Source organism: Bos indicus, chromosome 27 (assembly GCF_029378745.1).
Source record: "Bos indicus isolate NIAB-ARS_2022 breed Sahiwal x Tharparkar chromosome 27, NIAB-ARS_B.indTharparkar_mat_pri_1.0, whole genome shotgun sequence".
Lineage (NCBI taxonomy): Eukaryota > Metazoa > Chordata > Mammalia > Artiodactyla > Bovidae > Bos > Bos indicus.
Genome location: NC_091786.1, coordinates 15,646,029 through 15,670,443, shown reverse-complemented (window position 1 = coordinate 15,670,443; position 24,415 = coordinate 15,646,029). Strand labels below are relative to the sequence as shown.

The 24,415-nt window shown below is 45.2% G+C and overlaps 2 protein-coding genes across 10 annotated transcripts in view; one reads left to right on the top strand and one right to left on the bottom strand.

Moving 5' to 3' along the window:
* LRP2BP (LRP2 binding protein) overlaps positions 1-4,107 on the top strand; it is a 31,565-nt gene extending 27,458 nt beyond the window's left edge. For 5 of the 6 annotated variants that reach the window (XR_011564548.1, XR_011564546.1, XR_011564544.1 and 2 more), the window contains 2 exons: positions 1,493-1,522; positions 3,754-4,107. The gene's annotated coding sequence lies outside the window, so the exon portion shown is untranslated. Of the gene's footprint in view, positions 1-1,492 lie in introns of all 6 variants that reach the window. The other variant, XM_070781732.1, reaches the window with a different exon arrangement.
* SNX25 (sorting nexin 25) overlaps positions 2,105-24,415 on the bottom strand; it is a 91,766-nt gene continuing 69,455 nt past the window's right edge. Inside the window, exons 10-21 of one of the 4 annotated variants that reach the window (XM_070781727.1) lie at positions 23,495-23,659; positions 22,091-22,222; positions 18,928-19,068; positions 17,374-17,487; positions 12,637-12,801; positions 10,817-10,934; positions 10,469-10,629; positions 10,071-10,209; positions 6,662-6,728; positions 3,774-3,967; positions 3,215-3,315; positions 2,105-2,694 (exon numbers count right to left, since the gene is read on the bottom strand). In XM_070781727.1, the coding sequence (XP_070637828.1) occupies positions 2,614-2,694; positions 3,215-3,315; positions 3,774-3,967; positions 6,662-6,728; positions 10,071-10,209; positions 10,469-10,629; positions 10,817-10,934; positions 12,637-12,801; positions 17,374-17,487; positions 18,928-19,068; positions 22,091-22,222; positions 23,495-23,659 (1,578 nt within the window). In that variant the 3' untranslated portion in view covers positions 2,105-2,613. Of the gene's footprint in view, positions 2,695-3,214; positions 3,316-3,773; positions 3,968-6,661; positions 6,729-10,070; positions 10,210-10,468; positions 10,630-10,816; positions 10,935-12,636; positions 12,802-17,373; positions 17,488-18,927; positions 19,069-22,090; positions 22,223-23,494; positions 23,660-24,415 lie in introns of those variants that run through there. The other 3 variants (XM_070781728.1, XM_070781729.1, XM_070781730.1) reach the window with 3 other exon arrangements.

Here is a 24,415-nt window from a genome sequence, read left to right as displayed (position 1 = left end):
CCATGGGATTTTCCAGGCAAGAGTACTGGAGTGGGGTGCCATCGCCTTATCCGCATCTTAGCACTGCTGCTGCTGCTGCTAAGTTGCTTCAGTCGTGTCCGACTCTGTGTGACCCCATAGACGGCAGCCCACCAGGCTCCGCCATCCCTGGGATTCTCCAGGCAAGAACACTGGAGTGGGTTGCCATTTCCTTCTCTAATGCATGAAAGAGAAAAGTGAAAGTAAAGTCACTCAGTCGTGTCCGACTCTTAGCGACCCCATGGACTATAGCCCACCAGGCTCCTCCGTCCATGGATTTTCCAGGCAGGAGTACTGGAGTGGGGTGCCATTGCCTTCTCCGATCATAGCACTGGTAAAATACAATTAATATGTAGGCGCTGGTCACTAACGAAGTATTAAATGGCACAAAACTACCTGCTTTTGTTTCATGTTCTGGTTTGTCTGTATTACTTGAACTTCATTTTGTCTTAGATAACTTAGATAACTAAAGGGAAGAAATTTCAACAAACTTTAGGCCATATACTTCTCCTTAAATCTCTTAGAGTAGAAACTTAAACCATCCCTGAAAACCAGTCCTTTGCTTTTTGGATCTCTACTGAAGACTCTGTTCTTCCCCAGGAACAACTTTTCCATTTCTCTAGCCCACTACAAGATTTCATAAAAACCTAACTTAAAGCATTCTACAATACAAACCCACTTGCTTTGCTCTTGTTTTCTTAATAGCATCCATAGAACATTCCTTCAGTTTATGAAGATCCATATTCCCAACTGGTATTTTCTTCTCCACACCCAGTCCATTTCCTTGAGCCTTTAAGAATCTTAAAACAGAAATGCAATAAAGCTGTGTATGGGGACTTTAATCGCACTTTTTAATAGGTCACTCTTCAGTCTCCAAAGTGAAGACCACTTTAATGGCCATTAGAACACAGGTCTGAGAAATCCTAAGGGTAGGAATGTGACATGTCATATTTTGTGATATGCTATGCTTGCATGTCCTAAGTGAATCCAACACAGAAGTTAAAATCACAGTTTACTGTAGTTACCATAAGGCTGGCACGTCTAGCACAAGTGAGCCCCTGAAAACTATTACTACCACTGCCACCAGCCATGATGCATACCTTGACCTGTGACTGGAGTCAGTCTTTAAGGGAGGTAAAGCTTCAAGATCATTAACTGTTTACAAAAAAACAAAAATCAAAACTTCAGTTAAGTCCTTATAGGTGATAACTTACGAAGAGGTAAGACTTAAGATTGAGAAGTCATAACAGCTCTGGTTTAATTACAGAAGATGGGCACTTAGAGTAATTGCTGTGAAGTTCCTGGGCTTTCTGACCTCACTCTGCTTCTCTTCTCTGAATGTCTTTTCTATGTCGCTGTGAATGATCATTCCGAAGTACAATATCTTGGTTTGAGAAAAGCATCAAAGAGCTGTAGCTAACAGAATCTCAGAGATAAAATTTGCTTTACTAATTTTTAATCATTTCTCTTTCAGAACTTATGTTTTATATCAAGAACTTGGCAGGTATGCTCTAACAATGATATAATCAATACCATTTTAATAGACATTTACATAGTATTTTTCTTTCATGGATTTCAAACTGAATTTCTGCTTAATTAGTTTCTTTCAGTATTCCTGGAGGGTAGAAAGGGGAAGTGTTTCCTTATCACTGCATAATAAATGGTAAAACCCAGGAAAATTAAGCCCCTTGTCCATGCCCTACTACTGAAAACAAAGCAACGTCTGTACACCTGATGCCCGTCCTAGTCCCCAAGACTTGATGACACAGTCAAGTCATGAGCAGCACGAAGTAACTTCCCTCCTCTTTGTTTCCCCATCTCATTCCTGCCTGTCTTTCAAAATTTAGCTCCCATCCCACATGCCGAATACAGCTTTTTAAGCACCCATTTGGCTCTTCTCACTCAACTAAAAATCATATTTTTCACATTCATTCTGGGAGAATGGCACAGCCTTTATACCTCCTTACAGAAGAACTCACATGCACAACATTTTCTGCAAACAAGGCACTTGATATATATCTGAACTGCCTTCAGTGTTTCAAATTATTTTTTGAGAGAAAGATACAAGCATCTTAAACATCAGAGCTCTGATTCATTTTTATAATTTATTGCTTCAAATGCTTCAAACTATGGGAAATCTTTGGTAAAAATAAAGACAGGAAAATTTTCACAATAACTTCACACAAAGCATTGCACAACAATATTCAGTACACACAAACAGAGGAATGTTCAGAGTCCTCAGCGAGGAGATTAACTGTACAATGTTCAGAGTTCTTCATTTAAAACAAAACTTCATAAATATTTAAAATATTTCCTAGGTTCTTATCACATATCAACATTTATATTTCAAACAGTATGTTGTCCTTTAAAGGATTTATATTAAAATAAAAATAATTAACAAGTGTTTTTTTTTTTTTTTTCTGTTGCCTAATATACAGCATCAAGTTTCCTCCCCAATTCTGCTTCATTCACATAAAACTAGAGGGAGGTAACTAGAAGTTCAGTGTGGGTCTCAGTCAAGCCCTCTGTGGAAAAGAGGAAAATGTTTCATGTCTATTAGTACAGACATTTCTCTGGTGGTTTATTTGTGCAGTCTCAAACCTGACAAGCTTTAAGTTGATCTAAATGAGTTCTCAGCTCAGGACACAATTCAGTTAGCAGCAGTTCCATCAGCACCTGAACCAACAAAGAAAGAAAGAAAAAGTCTTTTTCTCTGAAGATTTATTCAGATATCTACATCTAAGACTAAAATTTAATTTTAAGCCTGAGATGCTCCTTGGTGAACAAGTTGCTCTCCAAAGGAATCCATATTCTATAAACTCCATTCAGATTGATTTATTTCATGGTCCATTAACCACCATCAGACCATCAGGGTATTTAATATTGCTCACTATTATAAGACAGACAGCTAGGAAACAGTTTGCTTTGTTGAAATAACAAAGCAAAGCAGTCAGGCAGAGATGTTACAGCACAAGAGAGAAACAACAGCAGGCTGGGAAGAGGAGGTGGCATCCACTGGGAGTGGTTTTTTTTTTTTCTTAAAGCAAATTGAACAGACAAAAATAAAGCAGAGAAAATGGGTTCAGTTATAAGTAATAAAAATGATTACGAGTATAAAGAATTAAAATCTACCCCCATATGTGAACAGAAATGTACAACTGAAGAAACAGTGAATCCTCTGGGAGGCTTTACTCACGTATAGCAGGTGCTTATTGGCTCTCTTTTCTTGAAGTGCATTGAATATTTTTATTATACCATAACGGGCATTTTGCTGTCCAACAAGGCTCTGAAGCATATCTGAAAAATTAAGTTTATATTCCAAGCTGCTACTGATACAAGTGCACCGTGCACAGACCTCCAGTGAGGCCCTGCCCTGCGCACCCAGCACATAAAGGCGCTGAGGAACGTGAGGGGCAGGTTCTTGCCAGTGTTTCAGGAAAAAATAGTTTTTTGACAGGCATTTATACAGACTATAATTTTAATACCCCAATTAAAACCATAGCTCTCAAAACAGGGGGTTTTAAAGTATAAAATTCTGTTATCTAAAACATTGTTCTAGTGAAATTATAACCAGTACTGTTCTTTTGGGGACTCTTCAGTATAATTTCTTAGCAAGGGACAAGACATGATTTCAAAGAAAAAAGTATGATCACTTTTTTTCACTGTAAATAATGTTTCCTAAGTGGCAGATGCCTTAGTGGGGCTGACGACACTCCCTTTCTGTCCGACTTTCAGGAGCAAAACCCAGGCCTCACCTGGAATGTTCTCGAGCAGCTTCTGCTGGGCTCTCTGCTTTGTTTCCTGGCTGCGCGCGCGGCTTTGTTCTTGGCGTGGGATTGTGTTTGGCGGTGCCGGCTTCCCATTGGGCCAAAAAGCATCCCGGAAAAGGTTGATGTAGTAAACCAACATTTGCTCACTGAAAATCCAGTTCACTGTGTCCCGAATTTGTCTTTTAAGAGAAAACTACGTCTCAGATGAGGTTTTTAAAAATTGTATTCTCTGTTTCTCAAAAGGCATTTATCAGTGGGTAGGTTAAGATACAGTGTGATCTAGGCGTTTGATGAATAAACTAGGAATTGGATTTTTAAACACTGACTCTGAAAGTTATTTTTCATTTTGGTAACACTGATGGCCATTCATTCCTGCAGCTCACATTTCCACTGTTACTGACTTCTCTAAATGTTTGCCACACGGTGTCTTTCAATTTTGAAAGGCAATAACTGAGAGGAGATGGATTCATTTGAAGTTGGCAACTACTCTAACTGTGCACGGTACTTAACATACTAATTTCTCCATAAAGTGTTGCAAGCTGAAAACATCCATCCATGTAAAGACAGCGAAAAATGGCCTGAAGACCTTCCTGAGCTCTGGCAGTCCCGGGGAGAAGCAAGCTTTTTCACTGGTCGTCCCTTGGGGCTGCTGTGGAAGGGGGTGCTGGGCGGAGTTCTCCAACCCGGGAAGCATCTCACAGGCTCACGAGGCAAAGAAGGGAGAAGATACCCCTTTCCCCACAAAAGGGAGCACTCTGAGAGGATACACTGCCGCCCAGCCACTCCAACCTCCCACAGGAATAAAGACCGACAGACCCTGACCCGCAGAGTTATAAGTGGCTTTTATGCCCGGTCACTCAGGTCTTGCATAACGCCGACTTCAGCAGTCCAGTTCCAACCACCCACAGGATTGCTGCTGTCAAGCTCTGCTACCAGCAGAGCTCACGGGAGGAGCAGTCCTGAGGGTGGCGGGAGGTCTCTGCAGGAAAGGGGAGCAGAATCACCTTCCACTCTTAGCACCAGGAAGGCCTGAGACTTCAAACTGAATTTACAAATAATCAAACAGCCCTTTAAGAATCTGACATCCCAACCAGATTTTTAAAGGGACGATGTCTGGTTTTCAGGAACAGTATCTGAAATAGATGTTTCAAGCCCAGCACTGTGCACAGAGTAACCCAGTCACCAGTGAAGTCCAGAGTCCACTATGAGTCAGAACCGTGGTAATCCTGTAACTGCATGTCTCCTAAGACACTTCCCAGTACTGCTTAGACTAAATCAAATAATTTTATTAATTCAGTGGGACTTCTGCTTTAGGAGAGAACCTGCTGACCTGCCTAATAAAATCTACATCACAAAACAGTTTGTCTTGCCTGGAGTCTTTAGGTTACCCACTGAGTGGGCACTGCATGAAGAAATGAAGAATGAAAATTTCAATTCGCAACTTAGAATTAGGTGAGTGGCTTTTCCCAAAGGCCATCTCCTACATATCTTCTATCAATTCAAGTCTGACTTTGTATTAGCCAAAACCATAGGAAGCTTCTGAAGCCATTCTGGAACGTGAAATGACAGTCAGTACCAGGCAGGAGGCACAGGGAGCTGCTGCCAAACTTCATGGTGTGGCATTGTCTGCCTGAGGCAGAAGAGCAGAGGGCGGGGTGCTCCGCCACTTCTCTACCTGAGGACAAGCCCCCTGAGCCAGCAGCCTGGAGATGCCTACCCGGTGCCCCTCCCCCGGCCAGGAAAACCACTGCCTAATGTGTTCACTGCTGTCAACCCACGGCTGCTCATCTTAGCATTAAGAGCCAACATCATAAATCGAAGCAAGGAATGTATACGTGACTTTCTGAAACTAGAAATGTGCAAGTCTGGAGTTCTGAGAAAAATGGGGCCATTCTGAAAACTTTATCCAAGGCCTTCATCAGACTGAAACTGTAAGTTAAACAGGGCATTTTTCTGTTTAAAACAAAAGCCCACGATACTGAGTCAACCAAACAAGTAACTAACACCATTAAAAAAAATCTTAAACAGAAGTAAATTCTGGTTTATCACCACAAAGGAAATATATTCTATTTGCAAATGAATAAAAATATAAAGTGTTCTTTATTATGTTTCCCACAAAATTTATAATATTTGTGTAATAAAACTATCACTTTAGCCTTGTACACACATTTGACAACTAAATTTTTCACTTTGAAAAATATCTGATAATCATCTTAAATGTATTTTGCTGTTAAATTGATTTCCCCCTCAATTTTAGCATTTGAGTCTCAGTTTTTCTTGTGTGGGAAAGTCATGTTGCTGACAGTTGAAGAGTGCTGAGTATATGTAACCTTTATGGATAATGTGCTACAGTTTAGAATACATATATGGCTTACATAGCAGTGTAACAGGATATACACACCCCTCATGGATACTCAGGTTTCATCTAACAAGAGAATATACTATTTTAATGCCACCTCAACCCTAAAAAAAAAAGTATGGTTTTCAGACCCTTCAAATAAATACTGGCCATGTGCTGCTCATCCTACTTTCCTTTGGCTCAAGAGTCTAAGCCTTTAAACTGAACCCCATCATGTGACATAAAAATGCTGCACCCACGGTACTAAAACCAGCCATCAGGGTCAACAGAGAACTTCACAGAACAGTCTTCCGACCCTCATCAGCCAGCCAACGGGAGCATGCGCCAGCTTCTGTCATCTGGTGCACCGTGTGTTCTGGGGGAGAGAGTCTTGCAGAAATTTGCTTCCCTCTCCAGTCTTAGAATCATATCAGAAATACAAAGAGAAACTAAGAGACCCTCATTTGTGGAGGTAATCTGACTGTTAAGGCAAAAGGTAGGGCATGAATTCAAATACTAATTTCGTGCAACTTACTTGTTGATGGTTCTTCCAAAAGTGACCTGAACGAGAGCAATCAACGTTCTTCTCACCCATTTAAACACTGAAATATAAATCAGAGGGAAAGCATCACCACAGGCTATCACAGTCGTGACGTCTTCACAGCAGCACAAAGCATAAATCTCACCATGTCATTCAACCTGAGTCCTGACACCAAGTCAGGGGCGATGAGTTCCAGAATTTGCGTCCAGGTTAGCAAACTTCGCTACCCAGGAGAATTCTAATAAGCTTTCATTTTCTACTTAGCAACTGATGAAACCTACAGTTTTTCTTTTTTTCAGCTTTTCAGTGCCTAACAACAACTGAGCTAGCGAGTGGAACTAAAAACTTCATGAGTCCTTGGGCTGCTGACGTCTTGTTTTCCACTAGCGGACGGTGCAAACCCAGACAGAAGATTTCTGTCTGGCTTCTTGAAGCCAATGTTCTAACAGTGCTGTGAATGAGAAGCATCTGTGGTCAAATGTTGATGAATATTCTGAAATATTCATGAACTGCTGGACCTAACTGCTCCTTTTGAATACTGCTGTGTAGACCAGGGGCTTTATATATTTTATGCCTGTGGGGGAAGAAAGGGGAACTGGGAAGACCCAGGATCCCGAGTGAGCCATGGACCCAGCACTCCTGCGCCACTGCCTGGAGCAGGCGGCCGCCATCCCCTCCTCCCAGCCTCTGGCGCCTCACCTGGGAAAGGGCAGTGTTAACACAGACTTTTTTTTTTTTTTTTTTTTGCTCAAAGAATTGCGTCAATATTTTGTGTCAAAGAGTTTTGTGAAGGGTGCTTTCTACAGACCTAAACTCTTAACTATTAGCATTAGATTAGGAGACACATTGCTTTAAGTGTAGAATATGAATATAAACCAAAAGAAGGCAAGGAAATGCTGTGAGGATATTTTTGACCTGCAAATTATAATCAAAACCAAATATTCCCTTTATATATTCACCTCCGTGAACTGAAATGTTTAGCTCCTGACACATGGCTTGGCTATGATAGAGCCAGGAGTTCAGGTCTCCTGCACCAGTAAGAAAAAAATGAGTAAATTCACAAACACCTCTGTACAAATATCAATAGCAGTTAACACAGACTTGGAACTAGGCTTGAAAACATTCTCAAGTCATTTCTAACTTTTAAAATGTGTCCAGGTGCAGTAATGTCAATCCTTCAAGCAAGAGTCCTGTCTTGGAATCAGAACCATGCCTCAGAAGTGCCCTTCATGTTTGATGGAATTCAGAGCACCCAGGAGGCGTGTGTCTGTTGGGAGGATCACCTGTGCACCTTCTAGGGCAGCAGAGAGGTGGCCACACCCAGAGAGGGTCTAGGACATGGGCGGCTCCAGGAAGAATGCCTGACAGCCGAGTGCCTGGTCATAAATGTTTAAAACAGCTGTATTTCTGGTCCCTTTTCATAAACTGAACTAGAGCAGGAACCAAAAATAGCTCTGCTACACATTCTCTCCCGCCACCAAGTCCCTCGACTCTGCTGTGTTTTCCTAACCTTCTCTAGTCCCCCAACACGCACACACACACCCATTATTCCTTCCAAGGACTCATCCCTTCAAAGCCACATGGCAGCTGCAGCAACACTAGGATTTAGCTGATGGCAAATAAATCACATCTCATTATCAATGATGTTCTATTTATTGCCCTCTGAAATGTCACTAGCAAAACCAAACATTCTTCTGAGCAGGCACGAGGAGGAAGTGCACGCCGCGGAGACAGGACTTGGGGCCTGACTCCTGGCCTGACTGCCTCTGACACGTCCACCTCTCTCTCAGTCTCCCGGTGGCAGAGAGAACACACTGACCAAAGGCGAAGATGGTGCTTTCTCACTGTTACCAGCTCTGGAGGAGTCACGGTTTAACAGACCAGATTTCACTGAGGAAGAGTCAGACTCTCGGTGGGTGGAGGACAGGTTTGTTCTGCCTATACAAACATTAGCAAACATCTCAAAGTGCCTAAAATATAGACCAGCTATAGCTTTTTCATCGGAAAGGATCCTTCATACTTAGACAGTACTCCATCATGTGGATAGTTCTTAATTTACCACCTGTTTCTGAAGTTTGACTTAGTTCCAAATTTTCATTATTAAAATTATGCTCAAATGAACATCCTTATATATAAACCTCTGCCTGGAGTTTAGAATTTAATTGTGTCTGTTGCTCAATGTGAATTACATTTTGGGAACCCTTATACTGTAAATTCACTGAAGGAAGACTCTACCTCTGAGATGTCTTTGTTTCCCCTATGGAGTTATAGCCAAAACATAAGTTTCTGAAGTGTCTGCTGATTATTTTAGATCTGGTTTAGAGGAAGAAAGAAACCACTGAGCTTCTCCAGTGGCTCAGTCAGTCAAGAATCTGCCTGCCATACAGGAGATCCAGGTTTGATCCCGGGGTCAGGAAGATCCCCTGGAGAAGGGCACGACAACCCACTCTAGTATTCTTGCCTGGAGAATTCCATGGACAGAGGAACCTGGTGGGCTACAGTCCATGGGGTCACAAAGGGTCAGACATGACTGAGTGACTAACACACACATTAGAGAAAGAAAAACTTAAATGACCAAAGCAATCCCAGCACTATAAATTTTCTTGCCTCTTCATTCATCTACCCAAGCATTTTATTGATCACCTACTATGGATCACAGATGAGGCATTATAACAGACACTGAGGATTAAAAGACAAAGATGTGCTCAAGTTTATAACAGCCCTTGGAAGTTTCTTCATCTGCACAGAATTCTTTAAATGGCATGTTAAGGGGTATATAAGTAAGAAGCTACACACAGCCTACCTCCTGTGTAGGACCAACTCTCAGCACTGTCTTTGCCCCAAGGGAAGAAATGCTCATCCAAGGGGACAGAGGCCCGGACACTCTCAGGGCAACACGTACTGACTGGCAGCGTGATATGCCTTGTGAAACCTGGCTCCTCCCATGTGCTTCCTTTTCTAGGCACTCAGGTGTGCCTTTAGGTACCTGTAGCACCTCTAGCTTGGAGAAGGCAGTGGCACCCCACTCGTACTCTTGCCTGGAGAATCCCATGGACGGAGGAGCCTGGTGGGCTGCAGTCCATGGGGTCGCCAAGAGTCAGACACGACTGAGCGACTGCACTTTCACTTTTCACTTTCATGCACTGGAGAAGGAAATGGCAACCCACTCCAGTGTTCTTGCCTGGAGAATCCCAGGGACGGGGGAGCCTGGTGGGCTGCCGTCTATGGGGTCACACAGAGTTGGACACGACTGAAGCGACTTAGCAGCAGCAGCACCTCTAGCTAGCACACCTCAGGCTCCAGGTGTGCCTGAGTATGCTGGCCTCATGACTCAGAGCAAGGTGAGTGTGGGCAGAGGGTCCCACTCAGGAATAGTGACAAGAGCCGAGCAGTGCAGTCTGACCTTTGACCCAGTGCTGCTCTGGGACAGAGGCGCCTGCGCAGGTCTGAGCAGAACAGTCTCCTGATCCTCTTGATGCTCGTTTCTTTGAAGTCCATCTCCCCCGGGGGCCTTCAGAGGACGATTTCTCAACGTGGTACTGCTGTTACTCGGGTCAGGAGAACCCTGTGTTGTGGGGCTGCCCAGGGCTCTGGGGGTGTAGATGCAGCAGCCCTGGCCTCCACCCAGAAGATGCCTGAAGCGCCACCCCACAGGCTGTGAAAGCCAGGAATGTCTCCAGACACACCCAGTGTCCACCGGGGACAAAAGTCCCCCATGCCTCCGTGGATGACCACTGCTCTGGGGCAGAGAGGTGGCTGAAAGCAGACTTGGCCTCCCTGCGTCCCTGGCCACATACTCACCTTTAACAAGTGGCTCTTCCTCTGCTGCGCAAAGTCAATTTTTGTATACCTTTTGATGATAAAGCCATGAGGCTGTGCTAAGTCCCATGAAAAGAAATTCAAAGCATTCCGGCTTTCTGTATTCAGAGGAACACGGTGCAGGGTAATCAGGACCCTGCATTCTAGGAGCACAGAGATGAAACCTGTCTTAAGAGCCGACCTTGGTGTCTGGCTGGCCTGTGAAAGTATTTGCTGAATGGATATAAATACGTCTGCTTCAGGAACAAAGGCATGTTAAATATACGTGTGTCCACGTGTGTATAGCCACTTAACCTGAAAACACCATTGACTCGTAACAAAGAGGCTTACTTCCTCGAAGTTCAAAAATCTCCCCAATCAACATGAAACACGGTTCAGCCAAGGCATCCTTCCTTCCATCTGCGTCATCACCATAATCTGATAGGTCACTGTCCTCCTCTGCCTCCTCCTGGGGGAACAGAAAAGTCACGGAAAGCAGGTCACTCACCCAAGACAGATGCAGGCGCCACCCCTCTTGCAGTGTCAGTTCTGAATGATGTCCTCATGGTTCAACCTCACACAGTCCTTCTACTTCCCTACATGCAGAACTCTAGGCCTTTTCCAAAAAGGTCAAAGTGTATCTAACCCCAAGGAAAAGCTTGATCCCAAAGCCTTATTCAAGCTCTAAAACAATTCTGAAAAGCCTCTGTCACTGCATTAATGAGGAGTGAATTTGCAGATGATAAAATAGTTGTCTAACCATTTGGGGTTTTAAAAGGCTTTTCAGCTTAAGTGATTTTAAATTCACTGTGTTTTACAGGCATGTATCATTAAAGTAATTTTTTTTTAAGGCTCTGAATCAAGCTGTTATTCTGTATTTCAGCTAGTCTCATTTCCTGATCTTCATATCAGCAACTTTCAGTTGAAAACTCATTATATGCCAGGCACCAGGCCAGTGCAAATGAGTATGACACGGTGCCGGACTTTGAGAGGCCCTGGGCTCTGTGCGGAGGTGACCAGGAAACACGCGGCTGTTTCTGTAGTGGGGTGCAGAGCGGAGGCAGGGGTGCAGACATCAGCCAGAAGATGACAGCCGAGGAAGTCCATTCTGCTGTCTGCAGAGGGAGCAGCTGGCACTGTGGGACCAGGGCTTCGGGGTTGGACGGCAGAGGAGCAGCCGGGAAGTCTCAGAGGAGAAGTCCCCCCACCACCAGAGGCTGCGGAGAGCAGGGAGGACCTGCGGCCTGAGGGCAGATTTCAGAGGGCAGATTCCTGCAGTGGCTGGGCCACAGGGGACATGGTGAGAGGTTCAGGGATAAACGGGAGGTGGCAGAGGTGAGGGGCCAAGTCGGACCGGACACAGCACATGCGGCCGTGAAGAGAGGCAGGGAGATGCTGGGGAGGCAGGTGGGCATGGCATCCCCTGTGAGCTCCGCTCCAGCTCACGATGCAGCAGACGCTCCTTCCGCGGTCACTTCCTTCTGTCCAAACTCATTAAACCAATTCCAATGAAGAGGTGGAAGGGTCCTTCACTGAACTACAGAGATGCCAGATTTCAGAGACGGGCTCGGATAACTTCCTGGAGAGCCAGGTGAGAGTCGCAGCCCGAGTAAGGAGCCCACTGGAGGGAAGCCTGAAGCCCGGGTGTGAGATCACCCACGTCTGCTGTCTCCTTCTATTCACTCCTTCACCCACTCACATCACTGCCAGGTTCATCTGGCTTTGGAACACACCACAGCTTTCCATCCCGAGGATAAAGCTTGAACCCCGCAGCCTGGCAGGGCCTTGCCCCTCCTTCTACCCTCTGCCTCATCTTCCATCAGCCCCCTTCCCGGAGCCATCCCCCAGTCCAAGACCTGCTGACTGTTCCCTAACACATCCTTATGTCCTGAATCTCATTATCAGCTCCAACTCCTCCAAAGTGAAGGTCCCCATCCTGGGGAACAGCCAGGCCGCCTCCCGTAGAGGGGCTTCCGCAGAACCGCGGCCGCATCCCACCCACCTACCTGCTTACCCGTCCTGTCCCCCAACACGACCGCAATGGGAACTCAAGGGGGTTGCTTTATCCCCACGTGCAGCAGGCCTGCACCAACACCTGCTGCTTCACACAGCCTGCAAGAAGACGTTCGCTTAAATACGTTTCAAAGACATACAACCTTTAGACAGCTCACCTCCTGATGCGAGAAGAAGTCGCGAGGGAGTCTTTCCAAAAACGAGGCTAATGAAAAACTGGCTTTTTTCCCCTGCACGTCAATAACCTTGAGGTAGTCAGGAGAAGGGCTCAAAAAGGCATAAAGTGCTTCACTCTGACACAGTCTTTCATCCGAAAGCAGATTCTGTGGGAGAAAGAGGATTAATTCTTCCTACATGGTAGGAACACGTCTATGCACTGGGAGCCCCCAACATCAAGATGAAGAGCTGGCTATCTCAGGAAGTGTACTTTCCTCGCAATTCTGAATCTAAAACCATTATCCTTTCCCCCTGAAAGAAAATGCATTAGCCCAATTCTCACTGATCTCAATGGCAAACAACTCTGGGGAGGTTGACTGGAGCTCCCTTATCATTCTGCTGGTGGGAGATACTGGCCCACAAGAGAACTCATGGCTTGGGGCAACAGAAAAGTCTCGCTTTACAAACCGCCTGCAGATTCAGGGGCCACCACCTTTCAAAGTCAACTTAACTGTCGCTCGTCTGTGTTGGAACAAGGTACGTATTTGCACAGCACACCAGGATCTCATTCAACCAGTTTCATGGCTACCTGCGGACTTTGCACGTCAGCTGAGCAAAGAGCTCTGTGCTGCCACAAGGTGGTAACTGCCTGCCAGGCGGCAGCTTTCTGTCCCTGGGCTGCCACACGCCCCAGGTGGTGCGTGCTTACATAATTATGTAACTTTTTATTGGCCCCTAAACTGGAAATTTCCTTCAAGTTCTCTATGTGCTTGTCTGGCCTTAGGAGAGAAGAAAGGAGGACATTGTCAGGTTCGTTTCTGTGCAAAGCAGGTGCTCCTGGCAAGACAGAAAGTCAACGATGTGACCCTAAGGATGTGCAAGTGTCTGGTACTCACAGACTCGGGATTGCGGGATAAACGAACCAATGAGAAATCCTGCCCCACGGATGGGGTGACCCCCTGGGGGATGGAACTCGAATTCTAAGGGCAGAACCCTCTCTGCTGGGAGAGGAGAAGAGAGGAGCTGCCCCATGAGGTTTGCGTTATCTTTGTTCAGATGCAAGTTGACATCTGATAAACCCTATGACCCTCCCTGGAAAAGCCCCTCTGAGCATGCCCAATACTGCCACGCTGGGGATTGGGGTCCAGGGGCACCCCGCCCCCAGCCCCCCACATTCCAGCGGTGGTCAGCTCCCTGTGTCCTGCAGAAGACTGGCCTGAGGCTGGAGGTTCTGCCTCAGGCGTGGGAAGGAGACTGCAGGCACGGGCCGCTGGACTCACTACTGCCTTCCCGGCCCCTGAGCGTGTTTATTCCTTTCACAGAGCCTTAAATGCTCAGCGGTACATGAGCGTGGATGAGCAGGAGTGAGGTATTCTCCTTCCACCTTGATTTCCTGGCTAATCTACACTCTGACACTCCTTCATAAAGTCATAGGAACGGGTAACTAATGGTAAGCCTCAAATAATACAACAACCATAAACATGGAAGTGATTCAGGACGTGTTAAGTGTTTGGACTAAGTTATATTCTATTATGAAGGAAAATAAATTAATTATGTATGAAAAGTTAGACATGTTCTCAAAGACTATGTCCATGGGGGAAGGTATAATTGGGATTTTATCACATTTTAATGCTGAGAACAGAATCCCAGTCCCAATCCTTCCCCCCGAGGGCTCAGAGCATGTCACTGCATGTGGCGGAGAGTGGAGGAAGGCTGTGGATAGGAGGGGACGAGTGTACAGGGCATTCCGGGAAGAGCAGACAGCAGGGTCACCCCCAGAAGCAGGTGCAGCATAGTTGGGGGGACGGCTGGAGTAAGGCGTCTGTGTGTGAGGAACAATCAGCTAGATTACTAAATATCTGTTATTAGTTTGCCTCGACAGGGACCCATATGTAAATATTCACATAAACACACACTCAGTGGAAATCGTCTTCTAGAAGGTCCTGTGGACCTAATAATATCTGCCTTTCAGACTAAACCTTTTGCATTTTGCTTTTCCCATTTATGGGATGATATTATGAAACTTCAGTCGGCTGTGTAACCTACCTAAATATATCAAACAGTGAGCACTTTCAAATAAAGTCTTTGAGGAAATGAAAAAAAATTAAAAGTTACTTCCTGACTTACAGTCCTCCTGATGGAAAGACAAGCCGTCCTTGGGAAGCTGTTGCACTGTTCAGGCAGGTGGTTCCCGCCCTCAGCCTCACCCGCGCCACCTAGTGGCAGCGCAGAGCACATGCTCCTCTTGGCACCAGGGCGGGGACCACAAACCTATTTCCATCACCAGCAACCCAAGAGGGGCAAGCCTGGCCCCTCTCCACATCCTCAGAAGTTCAGGGGTGCCCTGGTCTCTGAAGCACAGCTGGAAAGGTGGCTGAAAGGATGGCAGCCCAAACAACCCTCCCTTCCTGGAGACTCTCCCTTCCCCAACAGCAGAGGCTGCAAGGAAATCCAAGTGTCAGCTGGAGGGGCCCAGAACCTGGTAATATTTCTGTAAGAGCACTTAAACATAAATGATTCTCTATCCCACTTCTGCCATAATTAAACTTGGAAAGCTTTTCAAAGATGCAACTATTTTATTTCCTGAGGGACACACACACACACAAATTTATATAACAACACATACATGTTATCTTTAGAGAGAAATGAATATATGAGAGAAAAGCAGAAACTGATTAACACCTGTAAGGGAACTCTAGCTAAAATTTACCTAATTTAACTATGATCCGTACACCTGATTCAACTGATTATAATATAGCCTCTATTGAGAATCTGCAACATCTATTAAGTCCCAGGACTTCCAGCTACTTCTTCATTGGCAAACAGTGTTTTATGAGGTGAAGGTTCATGCCCCCTGCCTCTGAGAACTAGGACTCGGCGGCCCATGGTGTGAGTGACTTAATTATAGTCTGAAGACAGAGGCCCCAGCTAAGGAAAAAATAAATAGTGGTTGCTACTGGAGACAGCATAGCTTTGTCCAGTCTTATTCTCTAAACATAGACTGAAGGAAAACAAGTGTTTAGAGGAAATCAGGAGACTATCTTTAGGACCATGCAGTAGGCAAAGAGCTCAAAAAGCATTAAGCACAAAAAGGAAAAAAAAGGACAGATTGGACTAAAATTGAGAATTATGCTCATTAAAAGAACTCATTAAGAGACTGAAAAGGCAACCCACAGCACAGGCTCTGACAAGAGACTTACATGCAAACCACACACCCAACTCCTGCAAAGCAATGTGGAGAAGACAGGTGACATGACAGAAAAGTAGACACAATTTTAACTTCACAAAAGAAAACGGTCCAGTGTGGAGCGACCAGAACCCTGCATGCTGCTGATGAGAGTGTACAAACTGCTTTGACCACTGAGGATAAATGAAAACCCCCAACCTCCAGGGACCCCCCAGCAGACATTCACCAAAGACCAGCAGTGGCAGCTTCAGCTTCGCTCCCCCGCACAGTCTCTGGCTGCAAACTCTCTGAACGCCCATCAGCAAGAGCACGAACGGACTGCGGCGGGTGCGCACAAGAAGCCCATTCAACAGAGAAAACAAGGAAAAGGAAATCAAAGATGGTCTGCAATGAAGAAGTTCGGGACCATCACCCTGAGTGAAAGGAGTCACACAGAAGCGGGTCCACACCCTTCATTCATGTTCAAAACCAGCTGTAACTACATGGTTGAGAGTCAGGACTCTGGTCCCCTGTGGTGATACTGGCGGGACAGGAGACATCCTGTCTCTGGGACCGGATGCTAGTTACAAGGTGTCCAGCTACAAAACCGGAGAAAGCCTTACACATGGTATCTGCATATTCTATATCTGTACATCTGGTCCCATCACTTCATGACAAACAGATGGGGAAAAAATGGAAACAGTGACAGATTTTATTTTCCTGGGCTCCAAAATCACTGCAGATGGTGACTGCAGCCATGAAATTAAGGCCACTTGCTTAATTTAAGGACACATTAAGCAAGGACACTTGCTCCTTGGAAGAAAAGCTGTAACAAACTTAAGTGTATTAAAAAGCAGAGGTATCAATTTGCCAACAAAGGTCCATAGAGCCAAAAGCTATGGTTTTTCCAGAAGTCATGTACAGATATGAGAGTTGGACTGTAAAGAAGGCAGAGCACCACCAAAGAATTGCTGCTTTCAAATTGTGCTAGAGAAGACACCTGAGAGTCCCTTGGACTGCAAGATCAAACCAGAAAATCCTAAAGGAAATCAACCCTGAATATTTATTGGAAGGACTGATGCTGAAGCTCCAATACTTTAGCCACCTGATGTGAAGAGCTGACTCACTGGAAAAGACCCTGATGCTGGTAAAGACTGAAGGCAAAAGGAGAAGGGGACGACAGAGGATGAGAGGGTTGGATGGCATCACCAACTCGATGGACATGAGTTTGGGTAAACTCCGGGAGATGAAAGACAGGGAAGCCTAGCGTGCTGCAGTCCATGGGGTCACAAAGAGTTGGGCGGGACTTAGCGACTGAACAACAACAATAGTTTAACTACCAAAAAAAAAAAAAACCACACACATACACACACACACACAGAAAAACAAAAATAATAAAAACAAAGAAGGAAAAAAAACCCCAAATACCCCAAACCCTAAACCAAAGATATTTTGAGGATCTGGCATGACATGTGAGAATAGAAGGCGAACAGGCAAACCCTTAGAATGGAGTCAGTTTAACCCCAAGTAACTAATGTTTCCTTCCACATCCAAAAAGTTTTCAGTGGCTTACCTGTAAAAACTTATTTAATTGATTCTTTGACTTTTCCATAAACTTTTGATCTACAGATTTGAAAGGCAGCTTGCTAAGAGAAGGCAACTGGACTTTTTTTAAAGAAGGGAAACACTGTGAGGGAAAAGAAATAAATGTTAGTTATCTCAAAATTACATTTAAAGCTTTAAAAATTTATTTTAGATGTTTAATAAGAACAAACCAAGTAACTTCCTCTTGTATTCATTTCCTCTGAGACTGAACACCTTGAAAACCTACCTGTTCTAACCAGGCTCAAAGAATATGGAGGAACAGGACATGTGACAAGAAAAGCTAAGACTCGTCCCTAGACTGACAAGCGCCTGGAAGCTGGAAATCTTGGAGCCAGGCTGGGAAGATGGGTCTGCACAACAGCACAGAGCACAGGGTTCTAGGTATGGACAACTGACTCATGGCAAGAGTTTTTCTCTTGGAATGTGTTTTGTTTACAACACATCTGCAAAACCTTATCACGGTTGACAAAAGTAGAGCATGGGAAGAACCAGCTTTATTACTGCCTTTCAGGGCAAAGTGCAGAATGTAAATATATTAATAATAATAATAATGGATGTCAATAAATAATAACAACAGGCTTTTCTTTGTGGATTAAATCCTGTGTCCTGCCAGACACTGTACGAGAAGTCTGGCGTGAGTAACAGCTATGCATGTGTTTAGCTGCTCAGTCGTGTCTAACTCTTCACGACTCCACAGACTGTAGCCCACCAGGCTCCTCTGTCCATAGGATTCCCAGGCAAGAATAGTGGAGTGGGCTGCCGTTTCCTCCTCCAGGGAATCGTCCCAACCCAGGGATGGAACCCAAGCCTACACTGGCAGGTGGATTCTTTACCACTGAGCCACCAGGAAAGCCCACTACGACTGTGATTACTACTAATAAAAACAAATAACATTTGCCACGTGCAGCACATCCTTCTAAACGCTCTGTGCGTGGTTACTCCTTTTATTCTCACAACAGCTCTGGGAGGCGGCTGAGATGGCACTTCGTATCTGTGCCCACTGATGAGGGCAGAGAGGCACAGACAGATGGAGCGGCAGGGCCAGTCACGAGCTGGTGACCGGGGAAGCGAGGATCCAAACTGGAGGCAAACTCCGGCAACCTGGCCCCAGAGTCTGTGCCTTCGAACACCGCACTTCACTGACCCACTCCTTGGTGTGATGCAATGCAGTATGTTCTACTCTCTATTGCTGTGACCCTGAACGGATCCCGTTATCCTCTAACGGGTCACAACTGGCAGCTTTGAAACCACTGGCCAGAGATACCCTCAGCTGTCCTCCAGCTCTGGGGTTCTGTTGGGTTCAACGGAAGTCAGACAGTGATCTGTGTATTCAAAGACTCAGACTAGACTAAACGGTTGACCCACAAGTAAATTTCCAACCACCAGGCTGAAAATACCACTTTTCCAGTGTCAACAGCAAAGGGAAAAGAGGGACCAGTTTCCCTGTGTCGTTAAAACGGAAACGGGCCCTGAGATCTCTTCTCGCTCAGTAATTCTAAGCCTGTGCCACAAGCGTTCGTACCTCACTAAGTCTCCGGTGTAAATTCTGAAACTCACTGAGCCTCCTGGGGACCGTCCAGTTCTTGGTTTCAACTCCTCCAACTTCCTGTAAGCTTACTGTGACAAAGTAACAAGGCATTTGCTCGCCATTCTCTTCTGTGACCTTGGAGAAACAGGTGAACACAACAGCAAGAAAGAGCACGGTGAGCAGACGTGGCAGGCAAGATCCCTGCACCCCTCCAGACGCCCTCTCCTGGGCGTGCAGGTCCTGCACGGTCCCCAGGACTTGAAAAGGATGGGCTCTGCTCTGGCATTAGGCTACCTTAGAGGGCACAGCCCACCTGAAACTGGGCCTATCCTAACCTCAGGGGCCCTCACAGAAGCAGAGGGATTTCTTTGGTGAGTAGAAAAAGAATCAGAGGAAGCACAAGAAGGATCTGACATGCGGTGCTGGCAGAAAGATGGACTGGGCCACGCGGAAAGATATGGAGTATTTCTAGGACCTGAGAACAACGCCAGGCTGACAGCAGGAGAACAGAGACCTCAGCCCCACCGGGAACTGGATTCTGCCAAGAACCTGAATGAACTTGGAGGTAGACTTCCCCCAGATTCTCCAGACAGGAACTTAGTCTGGCTAGCCACCTGACTTCAGCCTTACGATATAGTGAGCAGAGAATCCAGTCACGCAGCTGGACTCTCAACCTGCAGAATTGTGAGCAGAGAAGGATGGGGGGCCTCCCCCGTTTAACACAGGACTCCACACACTGTGGTTTCTGTTTTCATGAAATTTCACATTGGGAGACGTGATTTCCTCTACCTCCCAACTGAAGACAGCTCTTAAGCACTCACACACACACCCTGTCATAATTCAGAAAAGGCCACCATTGCTCCTAATGTAAATGGATTAGAGAAGAAACAAAAAGAAAATATGCTGAATTGAAGCTTGATTTAGCGTCATGAACCGAATTAGAGACAAAGAGTAAACAGAGAAGCAAAGCAAAGGGACGCAATTCTGCTGAGCACCAGCTGAGCCCCAGCGGGGAGGAGGACCACCGTCCCTCATGGGAGGCAGGAGGTAGAGCACAGACAGCCCACGACTGTCCCGGGCGCGCACAGCTCACGGCGCCTCGCCTGGCTTAGAAAGCCGGAGGGGAACACCTCCTCCACCGTTCTCACGGGGCTGCTTCGTGGATGCTGGGCGGTCAGATGACCCCTCTGTGTCCACTGCTGTTACCTTTTCAGGGACCAAGGTCACAGCAAGCTCCTGAGTAACAGCTGATGACCAGGGCAAAGGGCCTTGTGAGGGTTTTTCCTCCTTCCCTCCCCTCCTCAGTATCTGCCTTTGGAAGACAATTATAAGCAACTGTGCAATGCCAGAGGCAGCTCTGAGCAAAGCTGGGGAGGTAACAGAATCTGTAGCCCATCCCCAGGGGCTCCTCTTTTATACCTTTTGACACCACATCCCCTGAATGCCCCTTCCGAGACTTCCAAAGGTGATTCCATCAGCAGTGAGGAAGTGTTTCTCACGGTGTTCCAGGCTCTGGGCAACCTCCCCTGACCCGCTGTCCCCCTTCCCCTCAACAAAGGCACCCGGCTCTGCACCTTAATGGGAGGACAGCAAGCACCAAAGGCACACTGAGGGCACTCGGTAAGCGCTCACACGGCATGGCTTTCAAGCCGGCACCTGGAGAATGTGCACAGTTTTGCTTCCTAAACTAGAAGTGAATTTCAGATTTGTGAATTCTAAGCCTTTCCCCAAGAAAGAGTGTCAGGCCACTGATGATGGGAAAAGCAGGGACGGACACAGATAAGTTGGGCAGATGGGCCCTTGAAAATCTCAGGAGTTGAGTACTGGTCCAGACATATGAAACAATGATGGAGACCAACAGTCACACTGAACATCAGTAGAGAGTGTGTGTGTGTGTTGTGTGTGTGTGTGTGTGTGTGTGTGTGTGTGAATTGTAACCTCCTAATTAATACCCCCACCACCCCACACCTTTCCCCTTTGGTAACAGTAAGTTTGATGCTCTTGAACTGTGGTGTTTGAGAAGACTCTTGAGAGGCCCTTGGACTGCAAGAAGATCAAACCAGTTAATCCTAAAGGAAATCAGTCCTGAATAATTCATTGGAAGGACTGATGCTGAAGCTGAAGCTCCAACACTTTGGCCACCTGATGCGAAGAACTGACTCACTGGAAAAGACCCTGATACTGGGAAAGATTGAGGGCAAGAGAAGGTGAAAACAGAGGATGAGATGGTTGGATGGCATCACTGATTTGAAGGACATGAGTTTGAACAAGCTCTGGGAGTTGGTGATGGACAGGGAAGCCCGGCGTGCTATGATCCATGGGGTTGCAAAGAGTCAGACACAACTGAATGAGTGAACTGAACTATAAGTTTGTTTTAAAAATCTGTGAGTCTGTTTCTGTTTTATAAATAAATTCATTTATATCATTTTTTAAACTCACATTCCACAAGTGATATTATATGATACTGACTTTCTCTGTTTAGCGTGATAATCTCTAGGTAGGGTGGACCTGACTTTCTTCTCCAGGTGTCAACAGTCGGTTAGATGGAAAGGAAGTTTACACTAATGATATAAATGTATAAAGCATTTTTCCATCAAATGAAATTATTTTTACATACAAAAACAGGGATATGGTGTATTCTGAAAACTACTGTCCCATGTCCCTCAGAGAAGAGCAAAATATTTTCTAATTCCAGGAGGAAATATTCATTATTAAAGATCTTAGAGCTACTGATGTTTGAGCCACTGACATCAGCAGGATGGATCAATCAGAAATACATTAAAATTTTTTCATCTCCAAATTTCAAGTAGTGTTTTCCATTTTTTTTCAACCCTCGGTAGAAAAGGAAATTGGTAATTTGAGGATATCAACTGTTTCTATCTGAAAGTTGCTTACGATTCGTGAACGAGGACAACTTTCTGTCTCAAGGGGAGGGAGACGAGATCTATACCAGGCAACCCAACAAACAGCTCCCGGTCAGGAAGCAGAACGGAGATACGGAGCGAGTAAGGCAGGACCAGTGCAGTCCAGAAGGATGAATATAAGCGTTTGATTCCCAACCCTAATTCTTTGGTACAAAATCTAATCTGATAAAGTCAAACTTAACACTCTGGGAACAAATATGTAATCAACTGGGAAGGGAAGCAGTCATACCTACCTCTCCACTGGTGATGGAGGCTTTCCACAAGCCCAGGTTCTCACACCACCAGTCTGTTCGCGCCATGTGCAACTGGAGGTCTGTGCGTTCTTTCTCTATTAGAATTATCTCCTCTTTCAATTTAGAAACAATCTGTCACAGGAGAAAACATCCTGGGAGTTACAAAACCATCTAAAACTGTGCAGTTCACGAAAGTAGCAGGTTACCAAATCAACACACACAAGTCAGCTTTGTTTCTATATACTGACAATGCATACTCCAAAAAGGAAATTAAGAAAACAGTTCCATTTACAATAGCATAAAAAAAAATCACAAAATACTTAGGAAATTAACTTTAGCAAGGAGGTGAAGGATTCCTACAATGAAAACTACAAAGAAAGAAAGAAAGACATTACAGAAGACACAGATCAAGGGAAAGACACCCTGCAATTTACACAACTCTATTATGTGAAGCCAGTATCTCTGCCTCAAAACTCTCCTGATCATGCAGTCCACAAGGACCTGTTCCTTCTTGAGAGAGCCTGCAGCAAGCTTGTCCTGCACTGTGCCATCAGTACGGGCTGTAATTGTTTGATCTTTGGTTCCACCGTCAGCATGTTTACGCCCCCCGCCCCCACCCCGCCCCGCCAGGGCAGGTTTCTCTGTTCACTCTGTTTCTCTGGTTCTTCATCCTGCTGCACTTACTCATCACTGAGGCTTCTGAATGCACCTACAGAAGGTGCCAGAGGAGATCAGGTTGGCAAAGCAAAGAGCACCAGCCATAGCTACATTAAGGGAAAACTCCTTATCAGACCCACGAAGCAGGAATGCAAACCAAGAGGCTGCACCACTGCCTGGGTGAGATGCTGTTTACATTTTTTTTTAACTTTCAAATTCTCTTCGTTTCTAGCAAAACAATCCTTTTTTTTTTCCCACTTTTTTGCCACACAGCATGGCATATGGGATCTTAGTTCCCTGACCAGGGATCAAACCTGCATCCCCTGCACTGGAAGCAAAGTCTTAACCACTAGACCACCAAGGAAGTCCCCCAACAATCTATTTCTTGCATAATTCTATGAGACGATCTAAGTTGTGCTTGGAGTGTTTGAAAGAAAATATATATATATATATTAAGATTGTCCCTGCTTAGTTAACTCACTTCCAGAATCAACTATGTCACAAGGGGCAGTTCAGCCCCTTTCCCAAAGGCATGCAGACAAGTCAGATAAAAGACAGAGTTACAGCCGAGGGTGGAAAACACAAACCAGACCCTAACAGGTAAAAGACAAATGCCCCCTAATTCTATACTCTAAGCAAAAAAACCCAAACCCATAAAAACAGAAAGAGTGGAACTTACAGAATTTCTATCTATCAAATTAGAAAAATGGCAACTTTTACAGACAACCTTGAAAACGGAAGAGTTACCTTTTTGTCAGGTTTTGGCGCATTTTGAATAGAATTTAGAGCTTGCCTTTTATACTCAAGTTTCTCATTTAGTTCTCGTAGCTTGTTTACAGCAAAGCTGGCTTGTTCATTAACCCGACTGGAGCCTTCATCCACAGCTTCCTCACCGACCTCACCTCCCGAGTCCTGCGGGAGAACGTCATGTGAGCCACCGTATCCCATAAAGATGAATTTTCCCTCAGTATTACCTACACTACAGGCTCTAGGGCATGACAATACACCGCTCCAAATCACTGGATTCCACTAAGGAAAGAACCATAGTAGAAAGCCTAGAAGCAGCCTGCTTTTTCTCAGCAAAGTGAAAAATCACAGTATTTAGAACCAAAGGAACTGGTATTTGGAATTGCAGTGAAAAAAGAAATATTTAATAGCCTAAAGAAAGGAGAAAAGAAATTTCATATTGCTATCTCCCAAATGGGAACCTGCACAGAACAAGGGAAGGCAACTGAGTTATCTTTCCAACTAAACCCAGATGTTCTGTACCTAAACTCTGCCCCCAAAATGCTGAGACCTGGCTTGCTTGCTTTTGGTCTCCTAGGATATTATGAAAAATTCATGCGAGTCTCTTTAAAATCACTTCAGTTCAGTTCAGTCGCTCAGTCGTGTCTGACTCTTTGTGACCCCATGGACTGTAGCACGCCAGGCTTCCCTGTCCATCACCAACTCCCAGAGCTTTTAAAATAAAATTTCCAAATTCCTACTAGTGAAGGTATTTTTAGCATACACTTTGCTCAGTCCTTCTTTTAAAGATGTATTTTACTAATCAAGAGGTAGATTATTTTACAAGTTAGATGGCTAGCACTTGAAAGTGACTTAAGAAAAAAAAAAAAGAAAGTGACTTAAGATTCATAAAGAACTACATAATTTGGGAAACACCTGAAT